The 17,171-nt window shown below is 33.0% G+C and overlaps 3 protein-coding genes across 5 annotated transcripts in view; all 3 read left to right on the top strand.

Moving 5' to 3' along the window:
• Positions 1-172, top strand: part of LOC149886949 (uncharacterized) — a 119,780-nt gene extending 119,608 nt beyond the window's left edge. For all 3 annotated transcript variants that reach the window (XM_090090389.1, XM_090090390.1, XM_090090391.1), the window contains one exon: positions 1-172. This exon is cut by the window's left edge and continues 470 nt beyond it. In XM_090090389.1, coding sequence (XP_089946515.1) covers positions 1-42 — 42 coding nt within the window. In that variant the 3' untranslated portion in view covers positions 43-172.
• The window catches only part of LOC149886947 (uncharacterized), a 202,437-nt gene that overhangs the window by 174,123 nt on the left and 11,143 nt on the right, over positions 1-17,171 (top strand). The gene's annotated exons all lie outside the window — the stretch shown is intronic.
• On the top strand, positions 2,067-4,487 carry LOC149886948 (uncharacterized). The gene has a single exon (XM_090091862.1). It carries the CDS (start codon positions 2,179-2,181, stop codon positions 3,919-3,921), a length of 1,743 nt encoding a protein of 580 aa, XP_089947988.1. The 5' UTR covers positions 2,067-2,178; the 3' UTR covers positions 3,922-4,487.

Raw genomic sequence — 17,171 nt, 5'->3', positions numbered from 1 at the left:
TCAGATATGTTCTACAAACTATTTATTGGAGAAAGTAATTAGACTTAACTTACTGATAAAGGCTTGTAATTTTAACGTTTAAAATCTGTCTAAATACTATATAGTATTTTTGATGAAAAATGATTTAGACCAGATTTCGCACATATATATCTATACAGACGCATATAGATACCAACTTTGTTTTTCCTAATACAAGCTTTAAAAGTATTAGTTTAGTTAAATTTCAGAAAAATTTTCCATGCGCCGTTACAAACCGATCATAATTGAGCTATTGATATACATTGTTTTTGCACGTTAGGGTCGTTTTTTTTTTTTTTTTTTTTTTTTTTTTTTTTTTTTTAACATCAGCCCAATAAGCTTCAAGTCCAGCGATTAGGGTGCCCATGTCAAATTTTTGAGTACTTCGTGCGTTTCAAAGTCACCTTAAATACTTGATAACTTGTTATCAACTATTTACAAAAGTAAGGGAGAGTGTAAGTGTATCAAAGTTAATGATGCAATATTTTTTTCGGTGCAAAAGTAAACCGTAAAAGAAGAGGAAGAAGAAGAAGAAGGATAAATTATTGTACTGGTGTTTAGTTTTTCGATCGTTTATGTATGGCACAGAAAGTCATAAGATTTTTATGTAAGAATGTAACTGAGATATTAACTTGATTAAATAGTTTTTAATTTGAGGTTGTGATTTACTTTTAAAGGGGATCAACAAAACTGTTAACGTGCGTGTAATTGATTCGTAGAATTTATAAAACAAGAATTTGTAAAACAATTTATAAAACAATGTACCCAAATGATACTAAAACATAAAAACGACAATTAAAAGCATTAGTCACCTGTATATCATATAACACAGTTTCTATTTTTAGAAATGATTTATTCTAAACATATTTGCATGTTAACATTATTCTACGAATCAATTACACGCACGTTACAATCTTAAAAACGCTAGAGTTAAATTGTTCTCCAATTAAGGGTGTGCCAAACAATCATGCATAGCCAGTTTTAAAATAGACAAAGTCGATTTTTCAATTAGTAAAGACATTAAAATGCTTCATGACAATTCATTACCATATTCTGCCGACTACGAAAAACTCTTAAGGCTTCAACTCTTACTGGTTTCTTAAGGCTTCAACTCTTATTATGAGGATAATTTTGGTAATATTATGAGGATAATTTTTTTTACTAATACACTAGAGTAGAAGCGGGTCTAGTTGAACAGTTTTCCAACAGATTGAATTTTTCTTTTCTAAGGAAAATACTTTCATAAATTTTTTTTTATATAACTTTATTAAGAAATATTAGATCTACAAGAGGATATAAATTTTATTTTATTTAGTTTTTAAGTTACAAGCATTAAAAGTAAAAAAAAAAAAAAAAAAAAAAAAAAATGTTCAATCATACAATAACTGTATTTTTAAGTTAAATGTGTTAATTAGCCATACAATTAAAGCCATACAATTCAAGTTAAACTGTCTTTTTAAGTTAAAAGTGTTAATTAGCCATACAGTTAAACTTATACAATTAATTAAACTAAATTAATTGTATAACTTTAACTGTATGGCTAACAAGGCAAAAAAAAATTGAAGCCTAAATTGGCCTTCTAAGATGGCGGCTATCAGAGTTCACAGCGATGACCGATGTACTTTATAGGATTTTTCAAAAATGCGACAAAAAATAATCAAATAGAGTTTTGAAAGAAAAAGAAGACTATTAAATAAAGTTTTAAAAATTTTAAAGAAATGAAATGATTGTTTTTAAAAATTAGACAAAGAAATTATTAATTTAAATATTAAAATTCAAAATATTTGATATACTTTTTAAGGGGCAAGTACCCTCAAAATTTTTCAAAAATTGGATTTTTTTTCTCTAATAATTGTTGACCAAAATTTTATGTAGATTTTGAATCTGCAAAAAAAATTATAGATTTTTAAATAAGTTTTTGTTTAATTTATGTTTTTGTGAACTCAAGTGAAAAATATTTGCATAGCAACGCGTTGCTATGGGGGTGAATATTTTGTTGGTGAACTTATCCTGGAGAACTGTTTCAAATATATGTTTTGATTTAAATCATCTTTGCTAGATAATATTCTGTTCCTTATTATATTCAAACATAGGCTATTTACAATTACGATTTTATCAAGTTATTAAAGCTAATTTATCCAACAGCAGAAACACATAAAAATGAGTGATAGAGTAAAGCAGAGAACAAAATACCACAAAAAAAGAAGAGTATTTAATGTGCAGAAAAATAAAAATGCATGTAATGTAAGTGGATGTGAGTTAAATCACAGTAATATTTTAGGCGCATCTGCTAAGAAAGTTAAATTCATTACAAATGTACCAAGTAAAAACATTAAAAAAATTAGTGGTTACAGAATTATAGACACTGAAATTTTATCTAAAGTTCTTTCATTGTTAATGTGTCCTCAATGTGAAAACTGTGCACTGTACCTAGGTGATCACCATGAAAAAAAGAAAGGTCTAGCATCGTTTCTTTATTTGAAGTGTACTACACCATCTTGTGATTATAAACATGAATTTTACACATCAGATAATTGTGATAAAGGGTTTGATATTAACTACAGGACAATTTATGCAATGAGAGTATTAGGACATGGTCATACTGGAATTGAAAAATTTACTCAGCTCATGAATATGCCTAAACCCATGACACCCAAAAACTATACAAAAATAACAACAAAAATAAAAAACGTTGTGAAAAGTGTTGCAAACGAGACAATGTCAGATGCTGCAACTGAAATAAAAGGAAATGCAACTGGTGAGAATATTGTTGATGTTGGTGTATCATGCGATGGATCGTGGCAGAAAAGAGGATATCAGTCAATGAATGGTGTTTTTACCGCAATTTTAATAGATAGTGGAAAATTAATCGATGTTGAACCTATGAATAAGTCATGTAAAGCATGCTGTATGAAGGAAAAATTAAGAAAATCAAATCCTGATGCATATGCTAATTGGAAAAACAAACATATTTGCTTGTACAATTATCAAGGTACAGCTGGTGGTATGGAATCTGTTGGTGCAGTGAGAGTTTTTAAACGTTCCATTGAAAAGCACAAGTTAAGATATACCGAATTTCTTGGTGATGGGGATAGTAAATCCCATCTTTCTATCAAAGATATATACCCAAACATGGAGGTAAAAAAGTTGGAGTGTGTAGGACATTACCAAAAACGAGTTGGTACTCGCTTACGCAAGTTAAAAAAAAGTGTTAAGGGTCTAGGTGGTCATGGTCGACTAACCAATGCAGTTATTGATCGCTTGCAAAATTTTTTTGGTGTAGCTATCCGGAGCAATATAAATGATTTAAATAAAATGAAAAAAGCAGTATTAGCTAGCCTTTTCCATGTAGCTTCTTCTAAGGAAAATAACTATCACATTTACTGCCCAACTGGAGGCGACAGTTGGTGCAAATTCAACATTGATAAAGCTAAGTCTTCATCCGTATACAAACCTGGACCAGGAATTCCTGTTGATATTATTCACAAAATCAAGCCAATATATGCTGATTTAAGTAAAGATTCTGAATTAGTAAAGTGTCTGCATGGAAAAACCCAGAATTGCAATGAGAGTTTTAATAATTTAATATGGAAAAGATTACCAAAAAGTAATTATGTTGGTTTAGCCAGTTTAGAGTTCGGAGTGTATGATGCTGTTGCAAATTATAACATTGGTATGAAGTCTGTTATTTTGATTTATGAAAAACTAAATATGAAACCAGGACATTTTACTTTAGCTGGTTGCAGACTCATAAACAAAAAACGAATAAATCTATCATCATTTAAATCGAGTGAAAGTTTTAAGATTAAACGAAAGTTGTTACGTTGTCAACGATTTTCAAAGAATGATTACCAGAATTCAATGGAAAAGTCCAGGGAATATTATGAATCTGGTAGTTTTTAAAATATTCTTTTAAAAAGTAAGTTTTTAAAAGGTAAATTTATGAAATGAACAATAATTTATGATTTTATTTTTTGTTTTGCGTTTTCTGAGAATTTGCTTTTTAAACACGCCGGTAAAAAAATCTTGAAAAGTATACATGCTATCATGATGAATTTTTCAGGAATTGTTCATTTTGCCAATATTTATGATATGATCGGAGTAGAATTTCTTATATGACTTAAGATTTTGAGTTATTAAGTTTTTTTCTTTGCATTTTGACCTTTTTTTGAAAAACCTAATTTGTCTGTAGCCTTTTATGGAAAAAAAAAATTTATTCAAAATTCTGCTTCGTTCATATCACAAATTTAGATATTTAGAACAGTTCTGCAAAACTTCATTGACACTCCTTTATTACAAGTCTTTATTTTCTTTACGGCGTAAACACAGTTTTTGTGGTATTTTCAGCTGTTTTTTTGGCTACCATAGCAACGAGCTACCATTTTATTTTATTTTTGGTATTTTTAATGTCAGTATAATATTTCCTATGTGACTAAAGAGAAAGTTACTTTATATGTGTAGTTTTGAAATTTGAGGGTAGTTGCCCCTTAAGTGCAATTTACGATTAAATGCTTATTTATGTATAATTTATGTACCCTTTAGTTCTTAGTTACCCAATGCAGTATGCTAGAAGGTTCATAACATAGCTGCATGGTAAGTGACAGTGGTGTCTACTTTCAGTTTTGAGAAATTTTAGGTTTTCAATTTTTATAGCAAGATACTATGGTATCAATTTTTCAGAATTGTACATGCAGCATGAACTATTAACTGAGTGCTGTGAGTACACATAACTCAGGAGTTACTTCTAGGATTATTAAATACATGAATGTAGTTAATGGATATAACATTCAATAAAAATATTAAATACATAATATAACTTTGTTGATAATATATATTATTTTGGTTATATATTATTCTTTGTAATATTCCACCTTTCAATAATTGAGTCAATTGTTTTTTACTTGTTATTCAAAACGACTTGTTAAGGGAAATTTTTGATAGTATACTTTATGTATGTTATCAAACATTATTAACATGATGTATGTTATCAAAAAATCTATAATACATATTAATTTATATATTTAAATGTTAATCCCTTAAATCCCTTAAAGGTTAGAGATAATCACTCCTAGTTTAAGAATGAAAAACACCTTAACAAAAATTTAAAATCTATTAAAAAATGTAAATCGGTCACCGCTAAGAGCTCTGTTAGCCACCATCTTTAGAGGCCAATTTTGGCTTCAATTTTTTTTTAAAAAAACAATAGAACACGTTATCCAACTACATTTTCAGAATAATGGTCTCCGCATTTTTTGGTACAAAACAACTCATTGCCCAGAGTATATTTTTTTGGTAAACCTGCAAAATACATCTTTGATATTTTAAATTTTCGCATGTAAACCATTGGTAAGTTTTATTTATTGCATTTTCGTTCCAACGTTTTGGACACTTACTGCATTTTCTTTGGTTTGATTGCGAGAGTTGCTTGATTACCCTTGTAACTACCATTGAAGCCGATTTCGTCAGATTTCCAGACATTTGATGCAGAGTATTCATTGATGTTTGTTTCAAGAAATTGAGTCTTGCATGTATTGAAATATATATATTATCTTCAGTTCAAGATGCTGAAGACTTTTTAGACTTTCCTGAGACACTAAAGAGTCACTTTTTCTTTATGAACGTGATAATACTTTTTACATCTGACTGCGAATCATACATTTTATAAACTATACTCCCCTTTTTTACAGTTTTACAAACGCGTCATTTTAACACATTAAAAACTTTAAGACCGTACATGCTTAACAACTACGTACATTAACACCCACACACGTTTAACACCCTAACACATTTAACATTTTACATACTTTAACACCTACAAAAACGCTAATTGCACCTTAAAGACGTTATTCACGACAGCTGCTCTAAGTGTTGTAATTTAACCTGCAGTTCTCTTGCTTAATCTATGTTTCCAACGTTTGATGAAAGCATAGTACAAAGGTTTGCCTGGTGTATCTTTCGTAAATAAGTTAGTTTGTCTCGTATGGTGTAAATAACTTGTAACCAGTTCAAGTACTTGTTTACGGGTTCTACTGAAACCCCAATCGGCCGGTTAAGCATTCAACTAATGTTAATTCAATAAAAATACGTAAAATGGTGACTGTGCCAGTACCAATACAGCTTGCAGGGTTCTTTATAATAAACGATAAAGTTGCCTTCGGATATAAATAAATGATGCTTTACATAATGATAATATATAAAATAAACAATTAGTGTGTTCAATTACACAGGAAATCTCTTTATTTAAGAAATTTCTTCATAATATTCTTCCGGAACTAGCAGGTTCAATTCTGAAAAAAGGATTATCTTCAAGAGGACTTTTACTACAAAACCACATTTAATGTTTAGCGCTGAAAGTTTTTATATACGAAACTGGAAAGTCAGATAGTAAATAATGTTTAAAATAATTTTCTCACAATAATTCCTTTTAACTCATTTTAAAATTCTTACAATACGTATGGTATAAAATTTTTCGCTCTATCATTCGGTATAAAACTATTTGCTTTTCAATTAAAAAACTTTGAGGATGAAAAATATGATCAGCCAAAAAAAAATTATATACAGTTTGTAGTATAGATTATGAATACTATACATGCTGAACAGGTAATGAGTTTGTTGCGACTTTTTTTTTTTTTTGATTTACGTAAAAATTTGCTTTTATCTGCAAAGTATCTCTTGGTGTTGAAAATTTAAAAAGTCACTAGATCTTTTTACTGTGATATAAAAAATGGATTGTATCAAATATGTTTCTAAAATAAAATAATTGTTAAAGAGAGGATAACTATTTACGTTTTGAAAAATAAAAAATCTAATCCTCAACCAATAGTCTTCTTTACTTCAGCAAAAATTTTATCAACAATATATTGCATTATTTAACATTTTTGGTGATGAGAGCTTTTTACCTTTACTCCACTCCTTAGTCTCTACAATATACCGACACTGTACATAGAAGACTTTAAACTAATCTTGAGTTTACTCTAACATAAAATACTTGTTATACCATTATTAATATAGATAAAAAAAAATTAAGGAAACATTTTTAAATATATGATATCAGCCTGATAGGATACAACAAAAAATGAGCGAGGGAGCCGAGAAGAGTCGGTGAAAGCCTCGAATTTGGCCACATTTGGCCCAAATTTTGACGTTTTGTATGGAAATCGACCCAAAAACGGGTAGTTTTCTTTCATTATTTTTCCGTTAGTTTCTTGTCGAGAAATGCTTTTAATGATGTTCTTTTAGTTTTGTTTTTGGTGAACTATGTTGTTCGTTTCATGTTTTTCTTTTTATCGCTTGTTTTCTTATGACTTTGAGAAATTCTCTACATTTTATTTTATTTCGTTATATATCCTTGTGGGCAAAATTGCGTTTTATGGCTTTCTATGATAGATGATGCTTTGGCTTATAAAACATCTCTGTGAATGAGTAATGCGTAAGACGATAAGACGCTTTTTTATAGATATCTGAGAGATTTCCTTTTATTGTGTCATATATAGGAAAATGCGGGTTCTGAGCCATTGATACTTTTCCATACTTAAGGATGCTAAAATTGATGCGTGAGTGAACGAGGCAAAACTTTGGTTAATAAGAAGTATAAAAATAATCATGTTATTTGTATACCCTTTAAGATGTCTAAAGATGTTAACCGTTCCTTGTTTTGTAGTGGCCGATAGCTAGTGTGTGAATTCCGTCATCTAAGATAATTCTTTTGTCATCGTTAGCGCTGAGTGCGACTTTATTAATTTCTTCAGTGTAGACGTCATGATGATGGGATCGGAAGACGTTCATGGTTTTAAGCTTTTCTTGTTTATCCTTCAAGCAGTCATAGTAGTCTTGATGAGTGAGGTGATTTTTAACCACGTTCTTTTAACCCCTTTGCATTTTTTGTGTTCTTTATCTTCTTTTTCAACTTCTTCAGGGATGTAGTAAGAGTAGAGCTTAGGTCTAAGGCCAACAAATTGTGTGATTTGCTTACCACCGGTCTCATCCTTGAACTTGCCAATAACCTTTTTATTTTCACCCACTTTGAATCCAACGTTTTCAATGGCAGGATGGTCTTTAGGAAAGTCGCTCGTGTCAAATTTGTCTTTAACATCGTCAGCAATGTCTTTGTAAAAATCTTCTGTTTCGATTTCGTAAATGAGCGAGTCGGTATCTGTCATGAGCAGTTTGGCTTTATCACCGTATTTAGGCTTGATGTAGTCATAGTGATGTTCAAACATGAGAGTCTTGCTGATGTCAAGGATGCTCATTCCCGAGTAAACGGGTTTGTCGTAAGTGACTTGTGTTTTCTTCATATGAATCGCTACTAGTTTTTCATCAAAAATGGTGTACCGATCATAACGAGGGCTTTTAGATAATTTTAAGATTTTTCTTGTGGTGACAAGTTTAATATCAACGTGCTTTAGAATATTCTCCATGGTTTTTCCAAAGACGGAGTTGTTCATAAGTTTAAAAAATTCTTTTTCAAAGTCGTTTTTAGCTTTTGTTCTTTTATTAGTATTGCCATCGATGTACGATTTCATGAAAGGTTTTTCTTCAAAGGTGATTCCACGATGAATTTTGGTGATGACTAGACCTAATCGTTCATAGAGTTTTAATTTTTCATGGTGAACGACGTATTTTTCTTTATTGTTTAAATTGGGAACGAGCTTATCCACTTTTCCAATGGTTAATCTTTCAGGAGCCAAAGGGTAATTGTTGTGTAAATCGTGAAGCTCTTCAGGATAGCTCAAATCGACTTCTAGAATGCATGGCATAGATTTCCAATTTTTAAGCTCTTCATCATTCATCCATCTGAATCCTCTAACGGGAAGAGGTTTGCTCATGGCCCATCCATACAAATTGTTAGCGTCTAAGTATTGAATGAATTTAGAGGGCTGTGAAGGGTCATAGTCTTGCATGTATTTGTTATTGGCGTTTCCAAGTCGGTTTGAGATCATGCATATTCCACCGCGTATTCCTTTTTGGATCATGTTGAGCATATCGATATCGGTTATCAAATCCAATTTAATTTTAGTTTCTTTTAACATGGCGTCCCAAGCCAAACCAGGAGAGGTGTAATACCAAAGAGGGTCAAGAACATAATATTCTATGCAAGTGTCTCTAAAATTTTCAAAGACATCGGCAAGATTCAGCACGTCGAACTTGTTGTATAGCTCGTGGTAATCTCTAAAGGTTTTGCATCCAAATACAATCCAAACTTTTTGCGCATGCGCGTAGTCTTCATCGCTGATGTGTTTATCGTCTAGTCTGGAATAAAAAGCTTCTTTTGGAGGCAATTGCGTTTCATAGAATTTTTCAATCGAGTCCACCCATTCATAAGGGTAAACTCCTTTTCTTAGTAGCAAATCTCTTTGTTCTCCGCTGAAGAATGAATTTAGATGTTTGCACATGATGTCTCCTTTTTTAGATCTTCTAGAAGCGCAATCTTTACAATTGGCTTTGCACTTGCATTTTTTTCCTTTCTTATCAAGACAGTCCTTTTTGCATGTCTTAGGGTCTAACTTGGAGCACTCCTCACACAAATCTTTAACAAGGTTGTCAGTCAAATCTTCTAACGAGCTTGGCATGAACCTGTAGCTGTCAACGAACCTCAAATCTCTATACACTTTTTTCGGTTTGCCTTTCTTATCAGTCGAATCTCTCACTTTGATGCTTTTTGAGAAGCTGATATATTTTTTTTCGCTGTTGGGTATGCAATTGAGTTTCCCGTTTTTTCCGCCTAATCTCTTGATGAACAAATGGCTGTCATAGCCAGACAAGTTATGGAAGACAACGGGAATAAATTTTGGAATTCGATATTTTTTATTACAGGCATTGTGAGCAGCTCCACGGTACTTTCCAGTCAAATGGCAGTGATCCCACACTTTGTCACCGTTAAGATCCTTTTTGCAAATGTGACATTCAGTTGCAGCTTCAAACTTCTTTTCACCCTCATCAGTCTTGAGTTTCTTTTCCTTCCACTGTTGTTTTAGCAAATAACTATTGTCACAAATCTTTATAAAGTCAGCTTCAAGACTGGTGACAAACTTTTTACCTACGTCGTCCTCATCGCTTTCTGCTGTGTACTCAACAGATTTACTTTTAAAACCATCAGGTCCTACGATGTAATACCAGAAGGAGCTTGGAACATGCTTTTGGTATTGTTTGGTGTACGACTCTTTACTATCATATTCAGTGTTGTCATCGATGGGCTTAATGAAACTTTCAAAGTCGGCATAGACACAGTACGGAACTCTCATACTATTGTTGTAGTTTTTAAACTCAAGGATTGTTCCTTCTTTTGGAAGATCAATTCTCATTGGAGCGTTCTAATAGCAGTATTCTCTGTGGATTTTAAGCTTTTCTTCTAGGTCATAACCATGCATACAATTTCTGCAAAAATGAAGTTTTCTTTTTCCTTTTGTTGTTGAGGAGCCAGCAAACCGACTGAAATTGTTAATGAGACAGTAATGGCTGTTGTCTTTGTTTAAAATATACAGCAAATCAACACAGTGCTTTCGATCATGAAATTTGGATATTCGCATAGGTTGAGGTTTATTCATTTCATAGTGAAAGACGTTCACGCTGATATCCAGATTATTTTTCTCAAACTTTTCGACATCAGTCACCTTTACAGGAAATTCCATTCCTTTCCAATCGAGCTCTTTAGATTTTTCAATCAAGTCTTCATCAATTCTTGAATTATGCATAGCTTTCATGTTAAGAGCTCTGGTGACACACCACTTGAAGCATTCATTGTCGTTGTTTTCCATGTTGGTGATGGCTTTTTTGTTTTTCAACTTTAGAGGTAGCTCCATATAGGAAGAGCCCTTGAAAGGTTCATAATCAACAAAGCTGATATCCATTCTTAAAATCTTAGACAAGACGCAATTGGATCCCATCTTGTTGTAATTGGCGCTACGTTCCAAGACTTTTTCTTCCATTTCGGTCATTAACGTTCGCACATCATCACCCTCTAATAATCTTTTCGCATTGGATGAAAAGTTAGCTGTCTGAGTAGTTTCCTCACCTGTTAAGATGCTTACGCGAGTCATTTCGCAGGTTAAGATAATCCTCACCTTTGTGTTTCTTTCTCCTTCCATGGTTTGAATAGCAGACTCCCTCACCAAGTTTAAAAAAGGAAAAATGTCTTGGCATCGAGAAGACGGCTCATATGAAAATAGTCTGGTTGAACGCTCTGCTGAATGCTTAGTCATATTAAACTTTACTGTATATGAACCACTTGTGGACACTGAAGCAGGAACCGGACTTGTAGAAGACGGTGTTGGAACAGCAAATGCAACGTCTTTGATTGACTTGATCGTTTTTTCCACTCCACTTCTCACGCTGCTCACTGCATTTTTTACCGCAGATGGGATGAATGAACTAATGATATCATTTACTTGGCTAAAACCATGATTAACCGCATTAATAGCAGTTGCCTTAAACCTTGAAAGCCAGCCAGGTGCTTGAACAGGCGCAGAAACAGGAGCAATGGGAACAGGTGCAGGCAACGGCCTTGCCTCAGTCGTGCGTATACGTGAACCACTTCCAATGATGGGTTGTACAGCTGCAAAGAGATCGGCTTTTCTTAGTCTTGAGATGCCTTTGACTCCTTTGTCTGAAGCCATCTCTCTTAATTCTTTCACAGTCGTTTTATTTCGATCTTTTCGATCATTAACAGGCTCTTTGACAGACTTTTGACCAATGACAGGTTTTGTTGTTCTTATAGCTTCAACGAGCTCTTCCCTTGTCATTTTGGTGTAGCCTTTGATAGCCCTTTCTTTAGCATCACTTCGTAATGATGCCATTGAGACTTTTTTCAATGATTTATCTTCCATTTTTATTAAAGGAAGAAAAAAATTTTCGATGCTTTCATCTCTTCGCTCTTTCGCGATAAATTTTTCTGAAGATTGGCGACTCATTTTATTTCCGCCGTGACTTTCTTTAAGTCAATTCATTTTTTTTAAAATCACGGCACACTGTCGGCATATTTTAAGATTTTTTAATTCTCGCGTGAAGAATTAAAAATTAGATCTTTCTGACGCGCTTCGAATTTCTTGATTCTTTTTGAAGAATTATGAAACAATATAATTGGCAAAAATTTCGCTTATTGAGTCGTATACATGCGCTTGACCCATTTTATCAAATCTAATCGTATACTTTCTTCCCCACTCGTCATGTGCAGTAAATTCGCATCCAGCCGCATGAATTTCTTTGTCTTCATCAAACAGATGCGCACGACCCATTTCATCAAATTCAATCACATACTTCCTTTCCATCTTTTTTAATCGTTGTCATTGATCTTAATCGAGTTCAATTTTTCCAGTGATCAAAAAGGGTGATTTCAAGGCCTTAGTTCATCCAATTCGATTAATAAAATGGCAAGGTCAATTTGATTTTTCATCTCTTCTAGACGCTCAAAGTCTCTCATCAGCAGTTCCTCTTCACCAAAGAGTTGGATCATTCTGGGATGACTTCCTTCAATATAAGAAGGAACATTATTAAGACCTGGTAAAATATTATAAAATTCTTCTCCAAACTCACGAACAAAATCATCTTGTCACTCTCTGCGTTCTTCACCTCCTAAGATATATTTTAGATTCTCAATATCGCGTTTAAAAAGCCTTTTAATTTTGTATACGTCTTTTTTACTCAAATGACTTTTCCCGATTTCCATAAGCAGCTGATTTCTGAGAGGGTCTTGAATCATTTTGTGAATTGGGATGTAGTTCTTTTCAAACGCATCTTTCATCAACGGTCTACTCAGCTTCCAATAAACTTTATTTTCAAGATTGCTAATTTTTTCAAGCATTTTTCCAGACTGTCTGAGCTTGTCAAGCAGTGAAACTTGATATTTGCTTTGATTGTTACCCATCTTTTTTAATCGTTGTCAATGATCTTACTCGAAATCAATTTTTTTCAGCAAACTTTTTTTAATTCTTCAAAAGAATCAAAAAGCAATTAAGAGGAATATATATTTTTAATCTCTCTAATCTGTTCAGTGATTTTGCGGCATTTATTACGGCCACTAGCATTTAATTTCCAATTGGTACCGATAAAGAATTTATTACGAAGGTCAATATCTTCTTTTATAAGTAAAACCACTTCTTTTAAAGGTGCTACTTCAACCATTTCCTTGAAAATCGTTTGATGATCTTTTGGAAGCTTTCGAACGTTTTTTAAAAATTTATCCAAACTTTTCGATTTCATCGTATCAGGAGTTGACACATACATACCATCAAGAGCATTCAATAAATCATCCTTTCGCATGACTACCATCTTTATTTCTGCCGTGATTTTTTTAAGCAAATTCAATTTTTTAGATCACTGGAAACAATTTTTTAGATCTTATACATTCATGGAAAATTCTCTGAATTTTTTAACACGGTAAAAGCTAAAAAATCACTTGTGATTTCTATGGATCTGAAGGATCTAAAAAATCAATGATGAAGCTTTTCAATCTTGATTCCATTAACCACCTTTCCATCTCGACGATCAAAATATTCACATCTATGACCAGTTCCTTTCATCGCCTTGTAAAGAGACTTGTATTCAGTCACCTCACCTGTTTCAACGTTGGTCATTCTCACAGTGATTGGATTTTTTTTAACTGAACGAAGCCAGTTCCATTTTGGATCATCATTCTTTTCTCTAGGCTTATGTATTCTTGGTCGACCTACTGGCTTGTATTCTTTCACAGTTTCCAAAAGATCATCTTTACTGATCAAGTTATTTTCAACCGCAAGCATCATCAGACCAAATAAATTGTTTGAGGTTTTGGTGACTCCATTTTCCCTCAGCAAATTTTTCAAATATGATGTTGTATATCTCATTTTATTAAGAAAAGAAACTTTTTTTAAGCGAATTCATTTTTTTTAGATTCTTTGAATCACTGGAAATTCTTCGAATTTTTCAAGCTTTTCATGAATCCAAAGGATGTAAATATTCAATTTTAAATCCATTTTCCACCTTTCCATCTCGACGCTTTAAATATCTCCATCCATGACCAGTTGCTTTCTCCGCTTTGTAAAGAGACTTGTATTCAGTCACCTCACCCGTTTCAACGTTAGTCAATCTCACAGTGATTGGATTTTTCTTAACTGAACGAAGCCAGTCCCATTTTGGATCAGTAGGTTTCTTTTCTTTCGGTTCACGACGTTTTCTCTTTTCTTTAGCTCTTTCCAAAATATCATCTTTACTGATCAAGTTATTTTCAACCGCAAGCATCAACAACGTTGGCATATTTTTAGCTGTTTTAGTTACACCGTTTTCATTCAGCAACTCTTTTAAAAACTTTTTTGTGTAATACATTTTATTTCTGCCGTGATTTTTTTAAGCCAATTCAATTTTTTTTTTCACCAATAACAGGCTTTGTTGTTTTCACTGCTTTGATAAGATCCTCTTTTTTCATTTGTGAGTAACCCTTTATCGCACGACTTTTAGCTAACTCTTGCAATTCTTTTAACGTTTTGTTATCCATTTTTAGATAAAAAAACTAAAAATCATTTCCAGTGATTCAAAGAATCTAATAAACAGCAGTCATGTGAGTTCCATTTGAAACAAAATTAAGCAGCTTGTCAGAGATCACCACAGCAAAGATAACGGTATTTGCAACAGTTGAAGTTCGAAATTTAAGGTTGATCACCAATTCAGCTGTTTCTGAAGCCACTCTTTCTTTTTGCTTGCTGATATCAACAAAGAACAAGGGATACAGTTTTATATAATGAAACAAGGACAACCCAGATTGACAAACAAGTTCGTTTGTACCGTAATATTTTTCATCAAAAGAAAACGTATCTGCATAAGCCATGGTCACTTTCTTTTCGCTAAAATTCAAGTCGTAATTATAATTTGGGTACTTTATTCCATTGACGGTCACGTAAAAATTGCTAATATCGCAATGGTCAAATAGTGACGGATTAACAGTTTGACTAGAGGGTCTGTTCGTCTGAAGTCCAAACAAAACAAACATCGGAACGCTTTTGTCGGTGATTCTTCCAAACGACCAGGTAAATTACGTTTGACCAGCAGGAATAAGCTGTCTTTCGCATTTGTTTGATTTATAAGGTACTTCGATAGGTATCTTTTGAGCTATTAAACTCATGAATTCAGCATTTCTCGAAACACTCAATTCAGCGCGTGGCATATAAAGCCTGAATTTTTTAAGATCAATCATTCCTATACTAGCGCTCTCCGCTCTGTAAATCGCATCATCGCATTCTTTCTTTGTAAAGGTGATGGTGTGTCTAAACCCATAAACAACTTTATCATAGGTTTCACAAAAACCAAAAATATGCTTCAAAGGTATCCTGAACGAAAAAGCGCCAACGGATGTAGTGTCTGCAAACAAATGGTCTCGTCTAACTTTAAATCCTTCATTTTCAACAAGATTTGATGTGTCCATGAACCACATTTGCTTCATACCATCTGTCATCTGAAATCCGTGAGGGTATTTCACCATTCCAAGAATGGTAGTGGCATGACCTGGATAAATAACTCTTTCCACTTGCTCTCCAGACAAGTCATAAGTCACGTCGTTAAACAAATACATCAAAGCATTATTCACCAAGGCGATCTTATCTGTGGCTTCATAAAAAGTTCCATCACTCTTTTTCAACACTCCTTCAATAAGAATGTAAGCCTCTAATGGAAGTGTTTTAATGGATTGACAGTCAATTTCAAAAGTGATCGTGCCTGAAAAATTTAAATCAAGATTGGTCGGAAGGTACTCAAAAAAATCCAATTTTTCAATGCCAGTGTCATACTCTGGTTTATCAGTCAGTCTTAATCGATCAGTAGTTATCATTTTTAGAAAAGAAATTTTTTTTTATACCATTTCATAATCTGTGAAAATCATGCGATCTTCAGTCCTCTTCCCATCTTCACTAGATCTTGGATTCGAATCGCACTCTGTTTCGACATTTTCCTAGTTTGAATGGATGAACCAGTCTTTAATTTCACAATGGCCTTTTTACCTTTATCAACAGCCACATCTTTAGCAGCAGAAATGGCAGAAAGAGCCAACTCAGTACCAGCAGATTTTGCAGCTGTAATCACTTCTTGCCCAATTTTGCTTGATGCAGCATTTTTAAGCATAGTCATTGTTGCTTTTGACATACTTGAAGCACCTGCTCTTTTAATGAAGTTTTTAATCAAGTCTAGAATACCACCTCCTCCAACAACGTTCTTTTTCGCATATCTTCTTTTGTTCACAATGAGCATTTTTAAAATAAACGTTTTCTTTTAGATCCCTTGATGACTAAATCCTTTTGGATCTGTGGTGACAATGTCGCATTAGATTCTTGGAATCCATGGAAAAAATCCTTAATTTTTTTTTAGATCCTTTGGATCCATGGAAATCACAAGTGATTTTTAAATTTTATTGATTGTCTTCATTAACGATTTGTATTCCAATCTATTAATCTCCCTTTGTCTCAACAGCTCATCACAAATGCTCACAGCTACATTTCTCGATGCCGTATTTCCAGCATGCCAGGAAGCAATACTCAATTCAAGCTTTTCCACCAACGCATTCGGATCGCTTGGAAGAATAATCACTCCACGACCTTTTTCCCCTTTTTCAATAGGCATCATTTTTTCCCAAATAGGAGCAATAAACTGCTGATACTTTGGTCTTCTTGAAGCTTTCGGTTTATTCGGCTTCGTATCAGATCGTATAGCATCACTGTCCATTAAAGTTTTTTCATAATTTTGCAAGTCTTCATCCGTATACTCGCTCGGTATTTCAAACTTTGTCATGAGCTCCCAAAGACCTTTTGTTCTTTCATACCTTTCATCACCAACAATAATGTCATCTCCATCCATTTCAACCTCCATTTTACCAATGAACATTTTATCATCAACTTTATTCACTTCAAAAGGCATTTTGGATACAAATTTTTTAGATCTTTTAGATCCATGGAAAATCTCAGATTTTTTAGATCCTTTAGATCCGTTGAGCATCTTCTCGTTGCTTTTGATGAGCGGCTTAAACAGCTTGCTCGCATTAGCTTGAAAATCAGCATCTAAAATGTTGTCGTTGATGCTGTCTTGGTAAATCCTCTTTCTTCTCTCATTCACTTCTCTCACAATTTCATCTCTTTTATTAGGGTCTTGTATTTTAAAGAAAAACATCTTTTTAAAATACGTAGACAAAATATCCTAAATCA

Source organism: Hydra viridissima, unplaced genomic scaffold (genome assembly GCF_058129835.1).
Source record: "Hydra viridissima isolate aposymbiotic clone 2 unplaced genomic scaffold, HvirCarnegie_v1 scaffold_6, whole genome shotgun sequence".
In the NCBI taxonomy this organism is placed as follows: domain Eukaryota; kingdom Metazoa; phylum Cnidaria; class Hydrozoa; order Anthoathecata; family Hydridae; genus Hydra; species Hydra viridissima.
The sequence above is the reverse complement of the archived record's forward strand: the minus strand, read 5'-3'. Positions and strand labels throughout refer to the sequence as shown.

Excerpts from the sequence above, each read along its gene's own strand:
- LOC149886948 (XM_090091862.1), top strand. The coding sequence starts at position 2,179 with ATGAGTGATAGAGTAAAGCAGAGAACAAAATACCACAAAAAAAGAAGA.